Genomic DNA, 25308 nt, shown 5'->3' on the forward strand with positions numbered 1-25308 from the left:
AGATGCCTTGGTCCTCATTAAAAGAGAATTCTGGCAGTATTCTATATACAAAGGCATGTTTGACTCATAGTGTGATCTCATTTGCCACATGCAATCATTTAAAAAATCTATTTCTATTAATGGTCCCCTTCCTCTTTATCTTTTCCCCTCCCTCTTCCACATTTTCTTCACAGTATTCCAGTCTCTGTGGTGTTTTATTAGCGTAATGTTTGTTCATTTTCTTACTTCTTGTACTTTATTTTTTATGGTGGTGGGAGAAGGAGGAAAAATCTTTCTTGCCTAATGGTGTCACTTTTCAACTGTCAATTTCTGGCGAACAACACTATGTCATAGCACAGACTCAATGCCATGTGCATGTGAATCCTTAATAATTGCTGCTGTGATTCAAAGAAGAAAGCTCAGGACTTATAATAAATCCTTCATATTATTACCTTTTCGACAGAAGATAAATACAGATGTCAAGATATTTAAAATATTGGGTGGGCTCAGGAAATAGAGACATTTTGTTTTTCATGGCATCCAATAGCTAACCAACAGGAAAGAAAGCAGACAGGAATGGTATTTTTGTCTCTTCAGCACTTGCTAACAGAAAACCTACTTTTCATCGAAGCTGCTTAACTGAATGTACATTAAACAGCAAACCATATCAGAAAAACCTTTAGTTTTGATAATTTTCACTGCTTACATTTTTCTGTCTTGGTGTCTCAGAAGTTTCTCTTGCCATTTAGCCAGTAGCTAACCGTTGCATCCCGATGATACATTCAAACATAAGAATTCAGTGTAAGGTCAAAAAAAAAAAAAAAAAAAAAGGCTCTCTCAGATCTGGAAGGAGGGAGTTCTCAAAGCTGCCCACATTCCTGCATACTACAGCTCCACATTTCCTAAGACCCTGGCTTAGTTTGCCAAATGGGACAAGTTAAGATAATTTTAAGCAGCCCTAAATTGCACTGCAGCATTTTGTATGAAGGAACTGAAATTCTGTGCTAATTAGGAATATTTATATCATGGGGATGTATTGCAGAGTGGAATTTTTAAAAACCAAATTATACTGAAATCTCACCATAACACTCTCCTTAGACTTCCTGCTGTGGGACCTTCTTCATGGTATAAGTGGCTTCTAAAAAGATCTTTTCAGTGCTTCAGGGATGAAACCTCTTGAATAGTGCCTAATATCCCCCAGCTGATTCAGCATTGCAGCCTAGATTTCTATAGAAGTTTCAGGGCAACAAATACTAATAAACCTTGGAATGATTAAATTAATACGGTTTATTGATAAAGTATTACAGTCTATATTTTGGGAGATTTTAAACTTTGCCAAATGTAAGTCATTATTTGATTAGTGCTATGGTTTGGATGTGGTTGGTTCCCACCAAAACTCATGTTGAAATTTGGTGTCCAGTGTAGTGATGTCAGGAGGTGGGGCTGATGGGAGGGGTTTGGGTCATGGGGGCAGATCCCTCATGAATGGCTTGGTGCTGTTCTTGGGGTGAGTTCTCACTTTTTTTGAGACTGAATTACTTCTCACAGGAATGGATTACTTCCTGAGAAAGTGGGTTGTTATAAAGTCAAGATGCCCCTAAGGTTTTGCCTCTTTGTATGTGTCCATTTCCTCTTTAACTTTCTGCCATGTTGTCCTACAGCATGAAAAGCCCTCACCAGAAGCTGAGCAGATGCAGGTGCCATGCTTCTTGAACTTCCGAGGCTGCAGACTGTGAACTAAATAAACCCCTTTTCTTTATGAATTAATCAGCCTCAGGTATTCTGTTATAGCAATACAAAGTGCACTAAGGCAATTAGTTTATGGTAAACTTGAATCGGTACTATCAGATAGATAATTTAATCTTCTGACTGCCTCAGCTGTCCCTAAAATAATGTCTCTGGCTACTTTTAAATATCAGGAACCCTCTTTTTACTTACCGATTCAGTGTTGAATCACACAAAATAGTATAGTATTTATACATATTACATTATTGATCTAAAGTAGATTTGACTCAAATAAAATTTTAACCAGGCAATGTACTAAGCTTTTGGGATATTGAGTAAAACAGAGATTAGTAGACTAGAAAGGAGGAGAGACAATTATATAAGCTGTTACATAAACTGTGACAAGTTTTATGATAACGAAGGTACAGGATGCTACATGAGTGCATAGCAGGGGCACATAAGAGGCTCTGTGGGGGTTAGAAACATATCAGACAGAGATACATATACTTAATGATGACATGTTTTCCCCAAAGCTATCTAAAGAATATCTCCATGCATCTTTGGAAGGTTTGATGGTGGTCAGGCGGACGAATATGATATTTTAGAATCTCGGATTCTAGAAGAACAACAAAAATTTTCCAATAAATAGAAGCACTGGATATTTTTTCTTTGTTTACTAAACACTTAATAATTACATTAAGAAGGCAAATGCACATATTCACATTATCTTTCCATACACAAGTGACATCAAACTGGAAGACAGAGTGGATATAACAGATGATGGAATTAAAACTGAAATGTACTGTTTTCATTCAAAAGGATGAAGTTACCTTTTTTAGTGGGAAACAAGATTAAATGTAACAAGGATACATATAAGGACTTAAATTTAGATGAGAAAGTAGAAGCAAAGGAAAATCTGGTCTGTTCGTGGTTTGCCCAGGGGGAAAAACATCACAATATTCAGCAAAGTTTTCTGGGATGCTATAGTGAATGTATCTATGAACAAAACCCATGCAGCCTGAGATGACATTAATAGAAATATATAATTTCCAGAGCAGGTGGGTGTTTAGCACATTGATTGGCTAACATCTGAAAGATGATTTTTCCTTCTGGGGGTCACTTTTAAAGAGAGACAGTGACAAACCCACGTGTTTACAGGAGAGTGAGAAGTCAGGAATGATTTATTAAGTCAATTTGATGCAACTACACTTTGTTGAATATTTGCTTTGTGCTGGGCACTGAGGATATAAAAAAGACAGTTTCCTCCTGTGAAATTGATCACGGTGTGCTGGGGAAGATGGACACATGAACAAATCACTGTGATGTATTCATATAATTGCTGCTTTAAAAGTGCTATGGGAACACAGAGAAAAGAAAATTAATTCTGCCTGGGGGTATTAAGAACCTACCAGGAAAAGATAACATCTGAATTTGGCCCTTGAAGCATGGTGTTCAAATTTCCTCAGTGGTAACGGAACAGGGAATGGAGGAGACAAGGACCTGCCAGGTAAAATGAACAGTGAGTCCAGTGTGCCTGGATTTCATCAGGGGCTGAGGGGAAATGGGGCTAAAGAACCCAACAGGGGCCGGCAAGTTTGGATCTAAATATTTAGAAAATGGGGAGCCATCCGATGCTTCTCATATGAAGAGTGTTCAGCTTGGAGAAGGACCAGTCAAGGTTTCACAGGTGCTTTACACCTTCAGATAACTGCACTGCTGCTGATAGAAAGTAGGAGAACATATCTGTTGAGAAAGGTTCCAAGGAGCAGACATGGTACTAATAGATGAATGTGACAGGCTGATTTTATCCCTTCTATCAACCAGAATAGTCAGCAATGGAAAGGAATGTATCAAGATCCAGGATCACCTTGATATTGGTGGGATCACGCAGAGAATAGATAATGACACCACAATAGTCAGCAATGGATTCTAACTTGTTTTTAATCTTAGGAGCACTATGGAGTTTTCAATTTATCATTTCACTTTGGCTCCTAGGAAGTTGAGAGACAAAATTTTAGCCCACCTCTGGCTAGTAAACAAAACCTTATAATATGCCCATTGCATATTACAAGTTATCTTATCTATATTTTCTACTCAGCTAATACTCTAATGTATTTTTACATTTATGTTATGCTATGCATTATGATGAACCATACGAATGCTTTTTTAGTGGAGTGGTATATAAATATATAGGTAAGTGATGAGTCTAACTAATTCTAGAATCATCCCTTTTTCAGTTTATTCAGAGGTACAAAAACCAACATGAACTTCCCTCCTTTTCTACCATGGAATCAATTTCAGAATATTGACGAGAAGCAAACTGCAAAGCAAAACCACAGTGAGATACCACTTCATGCTTGTTAAAACAGCTATAATCAAAAAGACAGACAATAACAAGCGTTGGCAAGGATGTGGAGAAATTGGAACCCTCACACATTGTTGATGGGAATACAAAATAATTGAAGCCACTTTGTTAAAACAGTTTAGCAGTTCCTCAAAAAATTTAACACAAAGTTACTATATGACCCAGTACCACTCCTAAGTGTATATGCAAGAGAATTAAAATAATATATTCACACAAAAACTTGTACACAATGTTCGTGGCAGCACTATTAATAATAGCTCAAAATGGCAACGACCCAAGTATCTATTAATGAATAAGTAGGAATAAGTAGGTAAGCAATGTGCTGTATTTATACAATGGAGTATCATTTAGCCATAACAAGGAATGAAGTACTGACACATGCTAAAACCTGTGTGAATCTGGAAAACATTCTGATAAATGAAAGAAATCAGGCACAAAAACCACATGTATGACTCTCTTTATGTGATATGTCCAGAATAGTTACATCCACACTGACAAAAACTAGATCAGTAGTTGCCAGAGGCTGGGGGAGGGAGAAATAAGGAGTGTGTCCTAATGGGTCAGGGTTTCTTTTTAGTGTGATAAAATATTCTGGAGTTAGGTAGTTGTGAGTATTGTACAACTTTTTGGGATACTAAAAACTACTAAATCTTATTTTAAAATTTTATGGTGTATGAATTGTATCTCAGTAAAAAACAATATTCAAAAAAAATTAGTTGGGGTAGGTGGAATGCGTGGGGGATGGGTCAATTTTATTTTCTTGGAAAAGGTTTTACTTGATTATCATTTCAACCACCTCTACTTAATTCAAGTGCTGTTTTAACTTTCTTTAAAAATCTCATTTAAAAATGCATGTGCCTTAGCCTTGAAATTAGCATAATTTGCTATTTGGAAGGAATTGCTACTAAATGACCATCTAATAGCCAACTCTTTTTTTATTAGTCATGAACTGCCCTCTGAATTAAGTATTAAGACTATGTATAAGTAATTAATTACATCAAATAAATATTTATCTTTGAAATTCAACATCATCTTTCATAGACTAATTTACACATTAAAATATTTATATGAATACTATGCAAAATGTTTATTCACATAAACATTTTAATTCAAAAAAATCAAAAATTGTTTTCCATACTCCCTAGCTAGAGTTCCTAGCTAGAGTCTAACCTGGCATCCTACATACCTGGAGGAGGTATATCTTTCCAGTATATTACACAGTACAAAGGAAGGGGCTGCTTAAACTTTCCAAGCTACAGTAAGTTCTAGAATAAAATTATTTTATTCTAAAAAGATTTGGCAGTCTTTTCCTCTGTGCTGTGATTCTTTCCTGTGAAGAATTAACATTCTTTACATTCTTAACATGCTTAAGACAACATGAGTTTAGATATCTTAGATTTTTTTTTAATCTTGTAAAATCAGTTGGGATATATTTTAGTCCTGTCTTACTCACATTTCCCAGTTACCTGGATTAATTGATGTGAACAACAATGGTGCTTTGAAGCTCTCTGGTACAACAGTGGAAATGATCACATTTCTTGGTTAATGAATGAATTGTTCTTTCATAAGGATTTGTTTATGGAAATAAACAGAGTAATACCTTGATTAGTGAATTCCCTGAGAAGGAAGGGCCTTTTAAGAAGTCAGATGTATTAAAAACCTGAACAAACAAAATACTCAGAAAGGTTGGGAAGCTGAGCTGCCTGAGAAGTCTCCATGCACAGCTTCTTCTGCAAATGGCAGCCCCACTGAAAGCAAAGAGGCCCACCCTGGGTAATACCAGGAGCCTTTTAAGTCCCTCCTCTGCCTGCCCATCAAGCTGCCACCTGCTGCACTATCTCCCTCTCTGTGGCTGTTGTCAGAAGCCCTATCTAAGCAAGAGAGAATCTGTATCCTTCTCTTTCACTGTTTAGTGGTCAGTTAACTGATCCTACTCTGAAAGTCTTCTTATAAAAGGGATAACTTTAAGTTAATCTCTAGTTGTGGAATTCAATTTCCCCCCTTAAAAAAAAAAAAAACAACTAATACTTTTAAAAGAATTTTAGACCTGAGTAAACCACTCGGTGGCCTTGGCCACTTGACTGTTCCTGATTTAGCCCTCTAGGGACAAAGACTATGTGGACAGAACAGGTCTGCTCCCTACTGAGGGTTCTGTAAAGCTGGTTCTCAAGCTTCACTTCACTGGTGAAGTTCCACAACGTGTTTATATGAGGGAGTTTGCTGGTAAGATGAATCACTAGGGGTTTATCTTGAAGTTGTGTTTTAATCCAGCGTTTCAAAGAGAACTCAAGAACATCCAGCATTAGAGCCACCGGAATAGAGGTTCCTGAACCTTTTCCCTGGCCAACAAAATCAGCACCTCTGAAGATGAGGCCAGAAATCCTCATTGTTAATATGCTCTCTGAGTGATTCTTATGCACATTCAATTTTAGGAATTCCTAGAACCCATTGTCACCTCTGATAAATACTGTATATTTTGAGGATCATCTGATTTTATTTTAGTTAGCATTGAATAAGGATCCCCATCATACTCGGTCTTATCTGAGGTCTTCAAACACACCCTACAACTTCTACATTAATTCAGTTTGTCTCTAATGAAGCTGTATGTTATTAAAATACATGTTCTTTATTTATAGAGCCATTAGTACATTCAAGTGACCTCTGGTCTCTTCCTGAATTATCCCTCCTTGGGAAAAAAAGCTATAAAGATGATGAATGATGTAAAATTTTAGAAGAATATAAAGGATGGTGGTATTAGAAGATAACTGCATATGCTAACTTACTATTTATTTATAGAAATTTTTGATATATTTCTATATAATTTCCCCAAATTCACATTCTTAAAAATAATGTATATTTGGGGAGAACTATGAACATTTGGAATCTTCTTCTTAAATAATTGCTTTAAAAGGCATATATTTTCAGATAGATTTATATATATATAAATATAGATTTTTATATGTGGAGAAAATATTCACTTCTATTCATAACAGTATAGATAGAAGAAAAAATCTTGCAGTTGGTTTTTAGTATAGATTAAAAATTATATTTTAGAGAACATTTTTAAGGATGCATTTGTAAAGCTAGGAAAATTTCTTCTCCAAAAATGTCAACATAACATTTTAAACTAGGGCAGGTGTATTCATTATCTGAATTTGTATAAAATACAACCCAGGCAATCGAGATTTCTTTTCTTTTTTGATAAAATGTTTAAATTAAAGATCATGAGAAAAAGATTGTCTCTATAAATACGATGGTAACTTCATAAATAATTAAAATCTATAATCACAGCTAGAGATACATACTAGATTAATCGGAGACGAGATGAACTATATCGACTCTCGCTCCCATCCAGCCCCTCACTAAAGAGCAAAAATGTAATCACTTGACAGAAGTGTTTCTGATGAAAGCCATACAATTATATCATCTGTAGTTTAAGAAAAAAAAAAAACAGTGGGGTTATATGTGTTCACTTGGGAGAAAAGGGTTGACATTAGTCAATCTCCATCTTTTTCTGATCTGTTTCTGGGACAGACACAAAATATGAATCTAGAGAAATGTGTATTGAAAAGACATAGAGTAACAAAAAGGGTAGCAAGCCAGAGAATACGTGCAAAGACGAGGAAGAAAGATGACATCTGAAATACAAAGAAATCAGGTAGAGTTAGAGCATGAGGACTGATCTGAAGACCTCTTAACAGAAAATGGGGTAAAAGGAGAGGGGAAATCAATGGGGAATTGACCACTGACAGAAACATACTTCGAGAGAATGAAATGGGGAACTGAAGAAATTCAGGAATCCACTTAAAAAAAAAAAGAAATTGTAAAGAATGAGAATGTGGAAGGAATACTTGTAAAAGAAAAATCGTCTAGCTGCAACAGCTAAACATAGATGTGGCAGGTAGAATAATGGCCCCAGCAATGGGTATGCCCTCATCCTTGGAACCTGTGCATATGTTACCTTACATGGCAAGAGGTACTTTGCAGATGTCATTAAGACTAGGAACCTTGAGATGGGGAATTATCCTGTATTGATCTAATCATGAGTTCTTAAAAGCAGGCAACTATTTCCAAATGGAGAGAATCAGACAGGAAGAACTCTACCCAATGGTGCTGCCTTTGAAGATAGGAAAAGTGTGCCATGAGCTATGGAATAAGCCTCCAGAATAGAGGAAATAAAGCTAGAAAAAGTACGGAATAGATTCTCCCTTAGAGCCCCTAGAAAGAAACATAACAATGCAACACCTTGATTCTAGCCCAATGAGACAGGTGCCAGGCTTCTCACCTACAGAACTGTAAGATGATAAATTTGTATTTTTCAAGTTTTTAGTAATTTGTTGCAGCAGCAATTGAAAACCAATATACTAGATCACAGAGGTGACCAAGGCACTAAAATGGCTAGCTACTCTTATATGAGGAATTAATATAATTACTAATCAATCTCTTTGATATAAGCCCTCAATCCTGCTCAACTTCATGCATCAAAATATCTTCAGTCCATATCAGTTTTATCAAAGGAACATTTTCATAATTGCTGTGAAGTAAGTTCCCTTTGGTAATATAGTCAACAAGGACAAACAAAGGATCCTTATAATTGTTCAATTTGTTATCAATTCAGTAGAGGAGTATATTTCTAAAGGGAAATTATGAATCTCTTCCAGGTCATGATTTAGAGTGGCCTCAAAGGGCTGTTTCCATGTTACCCAAGTATAAAACCTACCAATTAGGTCAATTTGTTAGGGGCTGTAAAGAAATTAAATTGAAATTTAATTAGTAGTTCCCCTTTATCCACGGGGGATACATTCCAAGGCTCCCAGTGGATACTTGAAATGGTATAGTACTGAACTCCGTATATATTATGTTCTTTTCTATATGTATCTATGATAAAGTTTAATTTATAAATTAGGCACACAAAGAGCTCAACAATGACTAATAATAAAATAGAACAATTATGACATTATACTATCAAGTTACATGAATGTGGTCTCTCTCTCACAAAATATCTTAGTGTATTGTATAGTACTTACCTATTTTAAGACTGTGGTTGATTTGGGGTAACTGAAACCTCAGAAAGCAAAACCACAGATAAGGAGGGAACTACTATACAGTCATGCATCACTTAATGATGGGGATATGTGCTGTAAAATGCATCATTAGCAATTTCAACATATGTGCTGTGACATGCATCATTAGCAATTTCAACTCAATGGTGAGAACACCATCGAGTGTACTTACTTCAACCTAGATGGCATAGCCCTCCTACACGCCTAGGCTATATGGTCTAGCCTATTGCTCCTAGGCTACGAGCCTGCACAGCATGTACTGTACTGAATACCATAACACAATGGTAAGTATTTGTATATCTTAAAGTAGAAAAGGAACAGCAAAAATACTATATTAAAATCTTATGGGCCCACCATCATATATGTGGTCTGTCGTTGACTGAAACATCACGATGTAGCGCGTGACTATAGCATATCCCAAAGCACACATTAATGCATAGAAATGCACTTATGCTTTAAGAGCAACATCACCAATTGATTAATAAAGTACATCTGTGTCATTTAACCTTAAGGTTGCCCATTATCTTAATCTTTTGTGTAAATAAGTCTTGTAAAACGTGCTTAGCCTGAAAAGAGATGCAGGAAAAATATGGCATTAGCTTGCTTGATGCCTTTTCAATTTCCATCAGCAGTAAGGGTGAGTGCTAGAAGCAGGAGGAGTGAGGAAAGAGGGAGGTGGAGGAAAGAAGAGACAGAAAGGAGGAAGAGGGGAGACGAATAGGTAGAAGAAGAAAAGAGAAAAGAAATACGCAGGGTGAAGAAGACTAAGATGTGTAGTTGACTCTAGTGCTAATTACATACTTCATTTCTTTGATTCCCCCAACAGATGTGAATTAGTGAAAAATGATTATTATTACTATTTTAGGTAAATGGCTTTGAGGCTAAGAGCTGGTTGGGATTCAAGCCAGTTCTTGCAAGTCCAAGATTCTTTCCAAGATGACATTCGACTTCTCTGTCCAATTCTCTATTATCTTGAAATTTATTTCCTTTTTAGAGGAGGAGGAGGAAAGGTCATATTTAAAATCCAGGGTTATGTCCCTATTTGAGAGATGTTTTCATTCAGTTCCTCTATTCACACCTACCTGGGCTAGCCCCAGGAAAGAGTAGTTGATTTTGGTTTTCATTATATCCCTTCCCTTTTTCCCCCCTCCAATGCAAAATGACCCCAACTTGTCTACCTGTAGGACATGAGCCTCCCGTCTCCCGGCAAGATGCTCACATCTGCCCCAACTCGTCAATGAACAAATGAAGCAACACAGCTCCTGGGCACTGTCCCACTCTGTGAGGACTCTCAACCCAGAAGGTCTGTCAGTGAATTTGTCACATTTGGCCCTGGAACGTACTCTTAAGCTCCGTTCTCCTCTGACCTCAGAACACTCCTATAACAATTCTTGCTCCATTCCAGCCCTTTCAGAAGAGGGCCTTCTTTCTCCTAACTAGGACTTAGCCCCCTCTCAAATGTCATAGCAGCTGTACTGCAGACTAATTCATATGAAATTTACCAGGTCTGGAAAAAATTTAAACAGAAAATATCCTAGGTGTACACAGGAGAACCCAAGTGTGGTGATGAAATCAGAGAAGAGGTGACTAGGAAGACAACAGAAAGGCCTCCAGTCATTCTGGGGCCCTTCAGTGACTGGAACATGGTTTTCTAAAGGGGAGGCAGTCAATGCCGAGCAGAAGCCTTCAGACCCTCAACTTCCTCTTTAATTAGCTTAACGTGAATGATAATTCTCACATTTTTACAGAGCTTCACCATTTACAATGGGGCTTTTATATCTATTACTTCATTATTGTCTCTATTTGATTCATTAGGTCCTGTGGGTCAGACGCACTCAAGGTCCCTTAAGCAAATAAATCAAGACTAGAACCCAGGTTTTTTGTCTCCTAGGCCAGAGTTTTTCCTCATACCACAACACCTGTGATGATGCAGGAAATGTGTAAAAGAAAACGGAAGTGTGAAATATGAAGTATAACAGCACAATACTAATAAATGCCTTTCAGATATTTTTTTAAAAATTAAACTTGCTTAATGTTATTTACAGATTTTTTCCACTGAAATTATGATACTGTATGTCCCTGTCTAGATTTGAATAATAAAAGTTTTATTTCATTGCCTGCTATGAGTTGAATATTTATGTCCCCTCAAATGCATGTTAAAACCCTAACCCTCAATATGATAGTGCTTGGAGATGGAGCCTTTGGAAGGTAATTAGGCTGAGATGGCATCATGAGGGTGGGACTCTCATGATGGGATTAGTGTTCTTATAAGGAAAGGAAGACAATGGTCTCCTTCTCTCTCCACCTGCATGCACTGAGGAAAGGCCATGGGAACACAAAGCCACAAGACAGCTGTCTGCAAGCCAGGAAGCAGGCCCTCATGAGGAACTGAATCTGTTGGCATCTTGATCTTGGAATTCTCCATCTGTGAAAGGACTGTGAAAATTAAGTGTCAGTTGTTTAAGCCACCAAGTCTACAGTATTTTGTCACAACAGCCCAAAAGACTTTAGACACTATGCAATATTATCAGGCTATTCATCAATCTAAAAGAAAATTTGCAAGTCAAAAATAAAGCCCACCAGGCGTGGTGGCTCAATCCTATAATATCAGCATTATGAGGCCAAGGCAGGAGGATCACTTGAGACCACGAGTTCAAGACCAGCCTAGGCAATACAGTGATACCTCATTTCTACAAAAAGTTTAAAAAACTAGCCGAGTGTGGTGGCGCATGCTTGTAGACACAGCTACTTAGAAGGCTAAAGTGGGAGGATCCCCTGAGCCTGGGAGGCAGGTTGCAGTGAGTTGTGATCGAACCACTGCACTCCAGCCTGAGGGTCAGAGAGAGACCCTGTCTCAAAACATAAAGATAAAAATAAAGCCCATGTAGTATACACAGTAAATTCATATTTTTCTCAATTATATTTTATAAATTCAATATATTTCACTATTTTAAAAAGTATATTTGCAATTTTAATCACTCCTCCAAAGCAGGGCCTCTCAACTTTGGCACTTTGGATAAGATAATTCATTGTCATGGGCTGTCCTGTGCATTCTAGAATGTTTAGCAGCACCCTTGGCCTCTACGCATTAAATGCCCATAGCACCTGATATAGTTTGGGTGATTGTCCCCCCAAATCTCATGTTGAAATGTGATCCCCAGTGTTAGAGGTGGAGCCTAGTGGGTGGTGTTAGGGTCATGGGGGTGGATCCTTCATGAATGCCTTGGTGCCCTTCTGTGGTAATGAGCCAGTGCTCACTCTGTTAGTTACCAGGAGGTCTGGCTGTTTAAAAGAGTTTGGCACCTCCCTCTCTCTTGCTCCCTCTCTGGCCAGGTGATAGGCCTGCACCCCCTTTGTCTTCCACCATGAGTAAAATCTTCCTGAGGTCTGGACTAGAAGCAGATGTCGGCGCCATGCTTCTTATGCAGCCTGCAGAAACGTGAGCCAAATAAATCTCTTTTCTTTATAAATTACCTGGTCTAAGGTATTTCTTTATAGCTATGCAAAGCTATGCAAAGACTAAAACAGCACCCTTCAGTGCTCAGTTATGACAGTCAAATATGTGTCCCAATATTGCCAAATGTCTCCTAGGGAACAAAATTGTCCCATATTAAGAATTAGCTCTAGAGTCTAATGTGTAGGTACTTCTTGCAACAATTACATTATCTATGTGTCTTTTTAAATTCATTTACATTGAGTTTAATTAAGAGATAGCAAGAATAATATTGTGGTTTCAACAATAAAGGCAGTGAAACTGCACGTGCGTTTACAAGAAGGATGACATTAAGCTCAAAAAAGAAGTGGACCAATTGTGATGGAGGAGTTTCATATAGAAATGTGAAGGTCTACATTCACATTTCCAGGGAAACCCATCGTGAAATCCATTGTGAAGGATTGCATGGTCCACACTGTGTATTCTACAATTTTCAATAATCACAGTATAATTTTTAAGACTTAGCTTACTTTTTCCTTTTTGTAGATACAACTTTTAATTTGAGGAAAGATATGGGTGTTAACCCTACTTACCTTGACAAAAAGTATAATAATTAAATAAACTGTTGATGTACAGCCATTTGGGGAAATCTCTGCTTGAGTTTATAATCTCATCCTAATGTACTGCTTTATTATACAAATACACACACACACACACACACACACATGCCATTTGGGAAAATCTCTGCTTGGGTTTATAATCTCATCCTAATGTACTGCTTTATTATACAAATACACACACACACACACACACACACACACACCATTTGGGGAAATCTCTGCTTGAGTTTATAATCTCATCCTAATGTACTGCTTTATTATACAAATACACACATACACACACACACACACGCCATTTGGGGAAATCTCAGCTTGAGTTTATAATCTCATCCTAATGTACTGCTTTATTATACAAATACACACACACACACACACACACGCCATTTGGGGAAATCTCTGCTTGAGTTTATAATCTCATCCTAATGTACTGCTTTATTATACGAATACACACACACACACACACACACACCATTTGGGGAAATCTCTGCTTGAGTTATAATCTCATCCTAATGTACTGCTTTATTATACAAATACGCGCGCGCACGCGCAGAAGCCTGATAGTTCCTTACAATCTGGTAAACTTTAACATCAATTTTTTACAAAACGATTATTTATTCCAAGGGAATACTTTTTGAGAGCCTTTTCTAAAAGCACCTGTTTAACCTGATTTCATGAACAGGGTTCAGTGGCTAGTTAGAAGCCTGTATCTATGCCTGTATCATTTCTTCGGGAGGCAAAGGCTAAAGGTGGAATGTCCAAGATAATCAAGGTAGTTTGTTCCATTTTATCTTCATGTTCTACTCAGCTTCTGTACTCACTATAAAGACCAGTTACAAAGGGTTGTGTTCATTGACTTTTAATCTGGTAATTAAAAAGGCTATGACCACCGTGGAGTACTTTCAATGCTGGAGCAGTGACCAACATGTAAGCTTTTACTCTATTTTGTGAGAGTACAATTTAATCCATGGAATAGGGTTTCCAATTATCCCAGTTTGCCCAGGACTTCCCCAGTTTTACTACTTAAAATTCCCACATGCCAAGAAATCTCCCAGCCCTGGGCAAACCTAGACAGTTTGTCATTCTATCTGAGGGGCCCAGAGTTTTTGACAGACTATTTGGTGAAGTTAACTTTCTAAAATATTTCCAAGAGTTGGAAAGATAAGGTCAAAAATAGTCCCCAAACCTACTTTTTAAGGAAAAAAAAAAAAATCCTTATAATGATCAAGCAGCACATGACATTTAGAATATGTATCTAACTAGCCTGTATGACTTCCAGGTATTTGCTACTGCAATTGTAAAGACAAGCATTTCCAAGGGCAAGGGAACAGTCTGTCTCAGAGTGCTTCATTTAAGCAAGGACATGCTGCCAACTTGAAAGGAAATAAAGGCCACACTTTGTCTATGGGGGGATCCTGCAGTTATTCCCCTGCAAATTTAATTCAAACAGGTATTGAGATCTGAAACATGGAGATATCCACAAATTAGAGGATACTTGGTTTTTAAAAAGGAAAGAAAGAAAATCCAGGCCACAGAGAACTATATCAAAGCAGCAATAGTGGTTCCTTTTCATGTTAATCACTGTATTGCTATGAACATGTTTTGAAAGTCTATCCTATGAATGAAATTTATTGAGATCTTTTTTATAAAATACACATATAAATTTTAAAACAAAACTATTGTTTTCAGGTAAGTCAATTTCATCTTTTAAAAAAATGTGTATGCAAGATGTACAAATCAGTGCTATTTTAATACTTTGCTTTTAGAATGATTATACAAATATGCCATTCAACTAGTGTATTAATGATACCTCAGGAAAATGCAGTCTTACTTAAATTTTGTCATTCAAAAATATACCTCTTTAGAATACCAATGAAAGAATTTATTTAAAGTAATCTCTTTTGGAAAATTGTATCTTATTCTTTCAAGCAATTTAAGGATCTGCTTGACTCATAAAACTGACGATGACCCACAGAATACTTATTATATGTTCAATGCGTACATGTATAAGTACATGTACTTATAAACTGTATTTGAACTTATACATTGTATTACATTAGAAAAATTTCTTTGAGAAACCCTTTTGTTTGATGTGTTATTAGGGTCCCAAACCAACCTATAAACAAAGATCCCCAGAGGAAGTATTATAACTGAATAGCAACTTGATTCTGTAATAGAGTAGAGACATTTGTCTCCAAAAAACATGATACAAGTTAGAAAAATTACTCTAGAAATTGTGTTTTAATTTCCAGGTTCTAAGCAAGCTGTTTTGTCACTATACTTGTTAAAGTTTAACATATCCATCGTCAAAGGTATGACCAAAGTGAATAAAAATATTTAAGCCCAAAAAGTTTAAGGGAACTCTGAGACATGATTGACGTTCAAGTACCATTTTTCAAATTTTAAGGGCTATTGGCATCTGCCAAGATTCAAAACAAAGATATATATCTTGGGAGTCATCAAAATAAACTTTACTTTTTTGGTACTTCCCTTGTAAGATCCCATTTCAAATGTAAGGACATTGAAATAAAAGCCTTCAATTTAAGATAGTATTGCAATTCCTTTTTAGTCATGTAACTAGAGAATTCTAATATATATTCCATGTCTTATTTTGGTTCCTATACATTAATCCTGCAAGCCTTTGACATTAGTGTATTCTGCAAAGTATTGATTGACAATATCACCAGTGTCCACCTCTAGACATACGTACAACTACATTTTGCTTCTAATCTCTCAGACCCCAGTTACACAGACTATTATAATAAGAAATGTATCAGAGATATTCAATGCCATGATACTGGTTTCAATTAATTGCATGTGCATTATATAAATTGTGGCCAGTAGTCAACAGATGGATTAGAAAGCAATAAAAGTAGCTGAAACTGAACGCAAATGCACACACAGTAAATATGCATCTTAAAAAAAATGTATACCAAGGTTGAAACATGCTAACAGGGAAGGTGATCTGCCACCACTCAAGTCCTGAAATGACTTATGATATAGTCTATTATTTTTCTTAATTGGCCACCAACTCTTCATTGTAGTCTCCTTTCCTAGTTAAATGCTGGACATTAAGAGTGATACAACTACATCAGAAGGCTCCAGTACTTACAGTGGAGACAAAAGGACCAGGCCAGTAAACTCAGGCTGACAAGTGACTACCATAGGACAAGCTGAAAAATCTGGCCCGGCTCTTTTGCATATGTTTGACACTGGCCGGCTCTGAAATTAAAAATATGACTCTCTGTCCCCACAAAGTTTAAGTGAAAAACTACTTTTTAGAAAGAGCTTCAGAAGTCTTTCATACTACTTATATATTTACTCCAAAAGCTAAATTAAGTACATTGTGAGGGGGGAAATTGACCCCAATTTATAGCTGGTTTAAAAAAAAAATAGGCAAATTGAACCATCTGAAAATAGGGTTTGTCATGGAAACAACATGCTAATGTAACAGTATCCCAAGTAGCCTTATGGTTTTCCAGACACGTCCTATTTTGCCACCAGTATTAAAATAAACAAAAGAATACACTGGTTTTCTATATACTACATCATTTAAAATAAATTGTTTTCTAAAAACAAAGGCTGGTGGTGGCTTAAAAATGTCTTCTAAAGCTATATAACCACAGCATGTAAAACCTTTCTGCATCAAATTCATAGTTACACCATGTTAAGGACACCTACAATAAGACTGCTTTAAAATATATTTTTGGATAGCAATTAATGCCAAAAACATATTTTTCCAGAAATTATCTAATTGAACTACTTGGTGAGGAGATAGATATGTGTGAATTTGGCCTAAGAATACTATTTGTGTGTGTGTGTGTGTCTATACAATAAAACCTTCTGTCTACTATATTATGTTAATGTAACACAGAAAAAGGGAACACAAAATTGCATCTTGCTACGTAAAATAAATGCTACATTTTTAGTAAGATTTAATTTTTTTCATTTTCCTTAAAATGAATAATGACTTATAAGACAATTGCATTATAACATGGAAAGTAACTCTATTGTATCAATGATCTTCATTTTAGTTCCTTGTCATTTTATCACAAAATGTTTTCATGGGAAAATTTAGTAAAGGTTTTTTTAACCTGTAAAGGTATTTGAGGTTTTCCATCTAGCATTTTCCATTTCTCATAACCATATTTCCATATTACGAAATTTAAGTAAACTTTACATCTCTATTTTATAAAAATTAATGCATATATACTTATGTGTATCCTTATCTGTATATACACATATATACACTCATGCATAAATTCTGACTAAGAGTAGACCAACTAGATAATTTATCTGGAGAAGGTTCCTTGAACAATTGAAAAAAGGGGTCTTCAGAAGCAAACAACAAAACAGCCTTACAAACCCAATTGCTGTTTAAAATGTTTATGAACACATAGCCAGTTAACCATTTATTGATTGCCTATTTATGGTTTTGTAATATCCAAGATTATAGAAGAGATAAGATAATACCTCTAAAAAATATGAGAAAGGTGACGATTTTAAAATAAGCCTCCATAATATAAAAAGTCATGTAAATTTACCTTCTGAAAGAAAAGAAAGCTTTAATATTAAAATTAGAGTTCTCTTTTAATCCTGAGTAAAGAAATAATTTGCAAACTTCTATTTTCTACTGTCATGAAAACAGGTCTTTTCTTGGGACTTCACAAATGTCAATCACAACAATGCAAACAGAGTAATTCTTTGGAAAGACTGATCTGAGGGCTTAAGGGTAGACTTTTTTCATTGAATTCCTGAATTTTTACACTGTGGGATTGGCTATGAGACACCATAAAATGTAAAATAGTTCAGACAGCTCAAGCTCTATTATTTTCAGGCACAAAAACCATATAATTTTGTACAAAACTTTGAATTTTTTATTTGCGAAATTAAAAATACGGTATTTTATATATATAAACTTCTATTCCTCTATAAATATAGATGATTTTGTGATAGTGAACAGAATAAATGTATACCAAATTCAAAGACCAATATCATTTTAGCGTATGACAGACATAGATAAATTTAGGTCCTAAGTACCGGCATTTAGATAAATTCTTAAAGTTTAAAACAATACAATCAGGAGGACTGCTTTTATCCTCTTCTTCACAGAGAACTAAAGTGAATATTTTTAAATGGCTTTGTAAGATTTACATTTGACACATTTCTGTAAATCCAAAAGAGGAGCACACAGGATTTAATGCAGTAGACCTGCACACATTTTCCCTTTAGCATGCATGCCCATATCTTGTTTACTTCAGGCCCTATCTCCCCATCAATTATTCTACCTTCTTTAGCTCCTGAAATCTTACCAGGTTATTATTGGTGGTGTGGATTGTTCCTCCCTCAGAATGTGTTGCTGAATAATAATCGTAATAAAATGTTGAAAGTGTTCAACTTTTACATTTTAATGTTTCTGATATATGTCTAGTTATTTGATTAAAAATAAGAAAATAGCACTTCAATTTGAGGAAGTCCATTACACTGAAATATCCTTCAAGTTTTCAATTTCTGTTTACATTTTACTGTCTTGTTAAGGAAAGCAAAGATCAACTCCTTAACAAAGCTTTCCAGGTGATCTCAACATTTCCATTTTACAGACCGGTAAAATCTAAGGGCAGGCTGTCTCATTCCTAAAGGCAGGTTGCCAGGCATCCGTATGCAATTAGAATTAACATTTTATAACCCATATCTTCAGTCTCTTCCAACCCACACAAAGCTTCATGCTTCTTCCCAAATCTCAGTAACCACATCTTTCCATGACGCTGGCCAAACCCATACCAGGTTTTAGACACTAGAGAATGAAATGAGCTCACCCCTCAAAAATTAGACTTCAAAAAGTTTGGCATTGGTTCTCTCACTCACCCTGTAACCAACTAAGGTGGGAGAAGGGAGTGTCTGGGCGTTGAGGGTGACCTTGGAGGGAGGCTGAGACTGCCAATGCCCACACTCGTGGGCTCCCATGAAGTTGGGGGAAAGTTCTGGACAGTTAAAAATCCAGCTTCAGGAAGTCGAAACGATGGGCCTTCGCAATCCACCGCTGACCAAGGGAGGAATTGGAATGTACGGGGGCCCACCTCCAGATTTGGAAACTTTGTGGAGTACTGTACCATAAGACCCCTACCTCAAGCCAGGAAAGGGAGGAAGGGGTCAGACGGAGGGGGAGGGGGTAGAAGGAGGCGGCGGGAATTGACCCTGGCAGCGCAGCCCTAGTCGCACCCCGCAGTGCTGAACTCGCTCCGGAGCTGGCGCCCAGCCGGCCCCGAGCACTAGCTTCAGGGAGAGGCGCGCGAGGACGACCAGGAGCGCTGGGCGGTTGCACTCCAGTCTTAGCTCCTTTGCAATACTCCCAAAAGGGCAAGAAGGAAAAGCCTCAAATGGTTAAACCGCCCTAAATAATTAAAAACTTTTGAAAAAGAAAAACGCGTGATCGGTCGTCATTTAAATACAAATATACTTACAAAAATCTTACACAGGCTATTTACAATCATAAAAGCGAACAGTCCTGGTACCAGAGTGTGAGGGCAAGAGGTCTGTCCATCCTCCCTCTGGCAGTCGGGCCCTCGTGTCCTTTTGCCTCAGGGACGGAAGCTTTTGCAGGAGCTGAGTTCTTCAAAGGAGCCTGCGAAAGAGAGTTACCTAGTGAGGAAGCCTCGAGATGTCAGGATTGGCACGAACTCCACGGGGCTGGCTTTGGGCAATGGCTGCGCCCCGGCCGAGGCCTGGGCATGGGCTGAGCCCCAGGTCTCAGACGGTAGTCTCCCCTTGTTTGCTGTTGGTGAGCCTCGTATAGAACTTCCTCCAGGAGTTGAGAGTCTTGCCGGACCAGATCCAGAAGCCCGACGTGATGCCCACGATCAGCGTCATAAGATACTTGATCATGAAGACCGTGAAATCCGGGCTCATGGGCGGGTGCGGCGGGGCGCCTCCGCCCGCCTGGAGGTGAGGGCAGGGGATAGCGTAGCTCTTGCAGCTCTGGGCCACCCAGCTGCGTTCCCACTGGTCCCGGAAGGCCTGCTCGTAGAAGTAGCAGGCGATGACGATGGTGGCTGGCACAGTGTACAGCACGCTGAAGACGCCAATGCGCACCATGAGCTTCTCCAGCTTCTCGGTCTTGGTGCCATCGTGCTTCATGATGGTGCGAATGCGGAAGAGCGACACAAAGCCGGCCAGCAGAAAGGACGTGCCGATAAACAGGTACACGAAGAGGGGTGCCAGCACGAAGCCACGCAGCGCGTCCACGTTGTTGAGCCCCACGAAGCACACTCCGCTCAGCACATCACCGTCCACCTGGCCCAGCGCCAGGATGGTGATGGTCTTGATGGCCGGCACAGCCCAGGCGGCCAGGTGAAAATATTGTGAGTTGGCTTCGATGGCCTCGTGGCCCCACTTCATGCCAGCCGCCAGGAACCAGGTGAGCGACAGGATCACCCACCAGATGGAGCTGGCCATGCTGAAGAAGTACAGCATCATGAAGAGGATGGTGCAGCCCTCCTTCTTGGTGCCCTGCGCCACAGTACGTGCCCCGTCCTCGGTGAACTTGTCGTTACACACCACTCGGTCCTCCAGGAGGAAGCCGGCGATGTAGGCCACGGCCACGGCCGTGTAACAGCCGGACAAGAAGATGATGGGCCGCTCCGGGTAGCTGAAGCGCCGCATGTCCACCAGGTACGTAAGCACCGTGAAGAGCGTGGAGGCGCAGCACAGCACTGACCAGATGCCAATCCAGGTGCGCGAGAAGCGCAGCTCCTCGGGTCCGAAGTACATTAGCCCGTACACCTTGGTCGGCTCACAGGGTGCGCCGCAGTCCTTCTCCCCCAGGAAGTGGTAGTTGAGGTAGGAGGGCACCTTGAGGGCGCGCGGGCAGGAGAACTTGCCTCGCTCCGACGCGCTGGCGCCCCCCGGGAAGCCGCCACGGTGCCCTCCGCCGCCGTGCTGAGGGTTGCTTGTCCAAAACTCTGGAAGCAGCGAGGGCGTCGGGGTGCCCTTGTCGGACGTGTTCTGGCCCACGCACAGCTCGCCGGCGCCGTGCACCGGGAACTTCTCGCACTTGAGCGTGTCTGGCCACTGGAAGCCGAACTTGTTCATGAGCGCCTCGCAGCCCTGGCGCGCGCGCTCGCACAGGGAGCGGCAGGGCGGCAGCGCTTGCTCTAGCACGGTGCACACGGGCGCGTACATGGAGCACAGGAAGAACTTGAGCTCAGCGGAACACTGCACTTTCACTAGCGGGTAGAACTGGTGCACCTCGAGGCCCGCGTCCTCCTGGTTCGTGTGGCCCAGCAGGTTGGGCATGATGGTCTGGTTGTACGCGATGTCCGTGCACAGCGGGATGGAGATGGGCTGGCAATAGCCGTGGTCCGGGATGGAGATGCCCCGCTCACCGTTGTACTGCTGCCCGCTCTGTTGCTGCTGAGGCGGCGGCGGCGGCGGCGGTTGCTGCCCCGGCCCGGGCCCCTGGCCTGGCCCCTGGCCCGCCGCCTGCGCCCGGACCCCCAGCAACAGCGGAGCCTCCAGCAGCCAAAGCAGCAGCAGCAGCTGGCGCGCCAATCGCCGGGGGTCAACTGGGGGGCGGCGGCGGCCACCGGCGTCCCCGCTCCCCTCCTCCGCCAGCCGGGCCGAGAGCGCCCCGGCACAAAGTTCCCAGCTCACGCCGCCGCCGGCGGCCCGGGACTTCTTAGGCACCTCCTCCTCAGCCATACTTTCTCGGCTCCTCTCTTGGCGCCGCTGCGCTGGGGCTGGCAGGGGCACGGCCGGCTGTGGCACCCCCTGCGGCCAGGGAGACCTCTGCGCCGGTGCCCTCCGTCGAGCCCAAGCCGCGTCCGGCCCGCTCCCCCGGCTCCTGCTCTGCGTACCGCAGCCGCCGCCGCCGCGGAAACTTGCGATTCATGAAGCGCGGGCGGCGGGGAGAACCCGGGTGGCTCGGGTGCGCCGGGGTCGTGTCCCGCCTTCCTGGCCCTCGGCTCGCTGGCTCCCGGCTGGCGGCGCCGCGCTAGTGGCCGCGGCCCCGTAGAGAGCGCAACTCTCCGCAGCCCAGCGGGCTCGGCTCCCCCCTGCGCCTCCGCCTCCTTCTCCGCCGCCGCCGCCTGACCATTTGTGTCAATCCCTCAACTCGCTCCCTCTCCTCTCCCTCGCGCGCCCTCGGACCGGTTTCCAGGCGCCCCGCAGTCTGTCTTTCACCAGGAGGGAGGAGCCTTGAAACCGACGCAGAACTGGAGGCTCAGGGACCGTCGCCCAATCGCGGCTCCGGCTTCCTGGCGCAAAGGGAGCCGGCCGCCTCCTAGCCTGAGCGAATGCCAGCGGCTGGCGGGCGGGGTAGGAGGAGGCGGGAGGAGGAGGAAGTGGTGGTGGCACTACTCAGGCACAAAGAGTAGGATTGCTATGAAGCGGGACAGGCTTGGTTGCTTTTGCTTTTTCAGAAGAAAAGGGCGAGGACAAGTAGGAGAATGGTCCCATATGCTACTGGAGATAATGAATAGGAGTCAGAGGACCGCGGGACTTAGCTTTTCTTTTCTTGTATCCATTATCATGTTTAAAAATCCTGCTCTTAACGCTGGTTACCAACAGCAAACCGGGTGCTGCTTCCAAAACAGATGCCTTTGACTTAAGGAGCGCACGGTTTCCTCTGAGTTTGTCTGTCGAGGTTTTGTTTAAAATATTACATTAATAAATCCTCTAGTTCACTGACTGGGCTTGGCGGGCTTTGGTCGCGCCATTTCCCCAGAGGAGACGTTCACGGGATTGCTGTCAAATGAAACAAAACACAAACTTTGATGGAATTTGGAAAGTAAAGCCAGATGCGCCTTCTGCTAATATCATTCTTGTAGTCAAACTCCTTTTTTTCCGCCTCTTTAATCAAGTCAGAAACAGAAGCAAAAGAAAACTATCCATTAAATTTTTGGAGAGGAAAACTTGAGAACCCGACGACCGAGGCGGTGGGGGCGCCTCTCTGGGATCGTCCTCGCCGCTCCAGACCGCAGAGGTGGCGCCGGCGGGAGCTGCACTCGCCGGCAGCCTAGGCCCTTGGGGAGCCTTTCTAAACCCTGGGGACGCCCACGGCTCTGATGGGAACTCCTGGGACCTGGGCCATTTAGGTTCCACAGGCTGGGCTACAGAGCTGGAGACGCCAGTTTAACAAACAAAACAAACAGTCTGAAAGCAAACAGCGAACTGCACATTCTCTTCCTAATTCCAAAACAATATAATCCGTCTCAGCAGACGCACATTAATGTTGTTTTCCTTGTAAGATTATTTTAAATGGTGGTTTGACTATGTGATTCAGTTTTATCAGAAAAGTGCCATTGGACTATTAATTCTTCGATTTTTTTTTTTTTTTGTGCCTGTGATCAGACTCTGTCTCAGCGTACTTTTCGCCAATTACTGTCATTCCTTTACACATTCATTTGTTTAATAGATACCAACCACCCATTGTGCTATAATACACTCTTAATATACACTCTTAAGTCGTAGAGTATAAAATGAAGGAGACTTGTGCCAGCCCTAGAGGAGGGCATAATACAATGGGGCACAGAAATGCAAATCACTTGTCACAGTGTCCATCCCAAAGCCAAAAGGGCACAAGGAAAGCAACCAGCTCAGATGAAATGGGGTTCTGACGGAGAGGTAGGTGCAAGGTGCAAAAGATTAAATCTCAAATTCACTTGAATTGCCGAAAGCGGCCAGAGAGATGAGTGTAGCTGAGGCACTTTGAGGGGAGACAGGAGGAAAGGTTTTAGTCCAGACTGAAAGGTTTGGGCCAAATTATACAGAAAATAGAAAACTATTGGAAGATCACTTTCCCCACATAAGCAAGGAATGATTTCAGGGTGGCTGAAAGAGGGCTCTTGAGGCAGGCTGTCATTAGGAAGCTTTAACATTCATCTACACATAAAGGTTACTAGTTAGATGGGTGTTACTTGTACTACATACTAACAAGTCTCTGATAATTTCACTACTCAGCATGTTGGTGTCTACACATCTTTACCTACCAAAGCAAAATGACATCTATTTGTCTCAGATACATGTTATTGTTTTTCAAATGTTTATATAAGCAGTACATTCATAAAATGCATATTTGCGTTAATGTATTTCTGATTGCTAGCATTTTTTTAAAGCAACAGGTACTAAATGCACAATTATGTGAGCATGTGTATGTGTGTTGACTGTAATTTATGACACATTTTGATATTGAAAAGGAGGTTGGGAAGCACAGCTTTCTGAGGTCCTTTGAACCGTTCAGTAAGTGTTCATTTTACACTCTAGGATCCTGGTCCCCAGGCTCCCAGGGACACTTTTTCTCTAGCCTTTCCACTCTGATGCTCATTCCTCTGCCGATGGTATCCTGTGTTTAGGAACTTTATCAAGCCATCTGTCTCCTATCACTCCTGTCTTGGAAAGACTTAACCTGTCTTGTATTCTATTCTCTCACGTCATTCGAGCTGACTAGGCTGAGTGAAAAGTGAATTTATTCTGATGTGTTAATTACCAAGAAGCATCATATGTGTTAAGCATCCATCCCTACCATCACTCCAAATCCTTCTCCTTCTCCCCTAAGGGGTTAGGGCACAGAGAATATGGCAGAGCACTCAGTTCTGTTTCTCAGAGTAGAAGACACTGTCTTGCTTCAAAAGTTGTTCTACTGAAATTCTTGAACTTGTTTTATATTCCACCTGACAGTGAAGTTTACTACGAGGCTCAGAAGTACAGCCAGAGTTAAAAAGAGAGAGAGATGTACCCTATAACTTAAAGTATAAAAAAAAAAAAAAAAAAAAAAAAAAGAGACAGAGAGAGAGAGAAAATGTCATTCTTACCAGATTATGAAACTGGAAGCAACCAAAGATGTCATCTAGAAATGAGTTAATTTTCTGCAATCTACAATTAAGAATATTGGACCCAGAAATATTAAGGGATGTGCCTCAAGTTAAATGGCCCTATTTGGCTTGAATATCATTAGAAGCTTATTTTAATCCTTCTATGTTCCTTTAAGTAGCTCTAGTACTTTTAATCTTTTTTTAAAAGTTAGTTTTCTGTGGAAGTTCTCCCTCAATAGAATGTGTAAATAAAAAACCTTATAAAATTTTTAAAAAATCATTTTCTGAGAGTTGTCTTCCAAAGTTTAAAAAAAACAAC

General features: G+C 40.4%; 1 protein-coding gene across 1 annotated transcript; it reads right to left on the bottom strand.

Annotated features, from left to right (window-relative positions):
* Positions 1 to 18036: 18036 nt before the first annotated feature.
* FZD1 (frizzled class receptor 1) lies at positions 18037 to 25069 on the bottom strand. Its single transcript, XM_015134129.3, has one exon. The coding sequence runs from the start codon at positions 21877 to 21879 to the stop codon at positions 19930 to 19932; it is 1950 nt and encodes a 649-aa protein (XP_014989615.3). The 5' UTR covers positions 21880 to 25069; the 3' UTR covers positions 18037 to 19929.
* Positions 25070 to 25308: the final 239 nt, after the last annotated feature.

The sequence above is a fragment of the Macaca mulatta genome, chromosome 3, assembly GCF_049350105.2.
Source record: "Macaca mulatta isolate MMU2019108-1 chromosome 3, T2T-MMU8v2.0, whole genome shotgun sequence".
In the NCBI taxonomy this organism is placed as follows: domain Eukaryota; kingdom Metazoa; phylum Chordata; class Mammalia; order Primates; family Cercopithecidae; genus Macaca; species Macaca mulatta.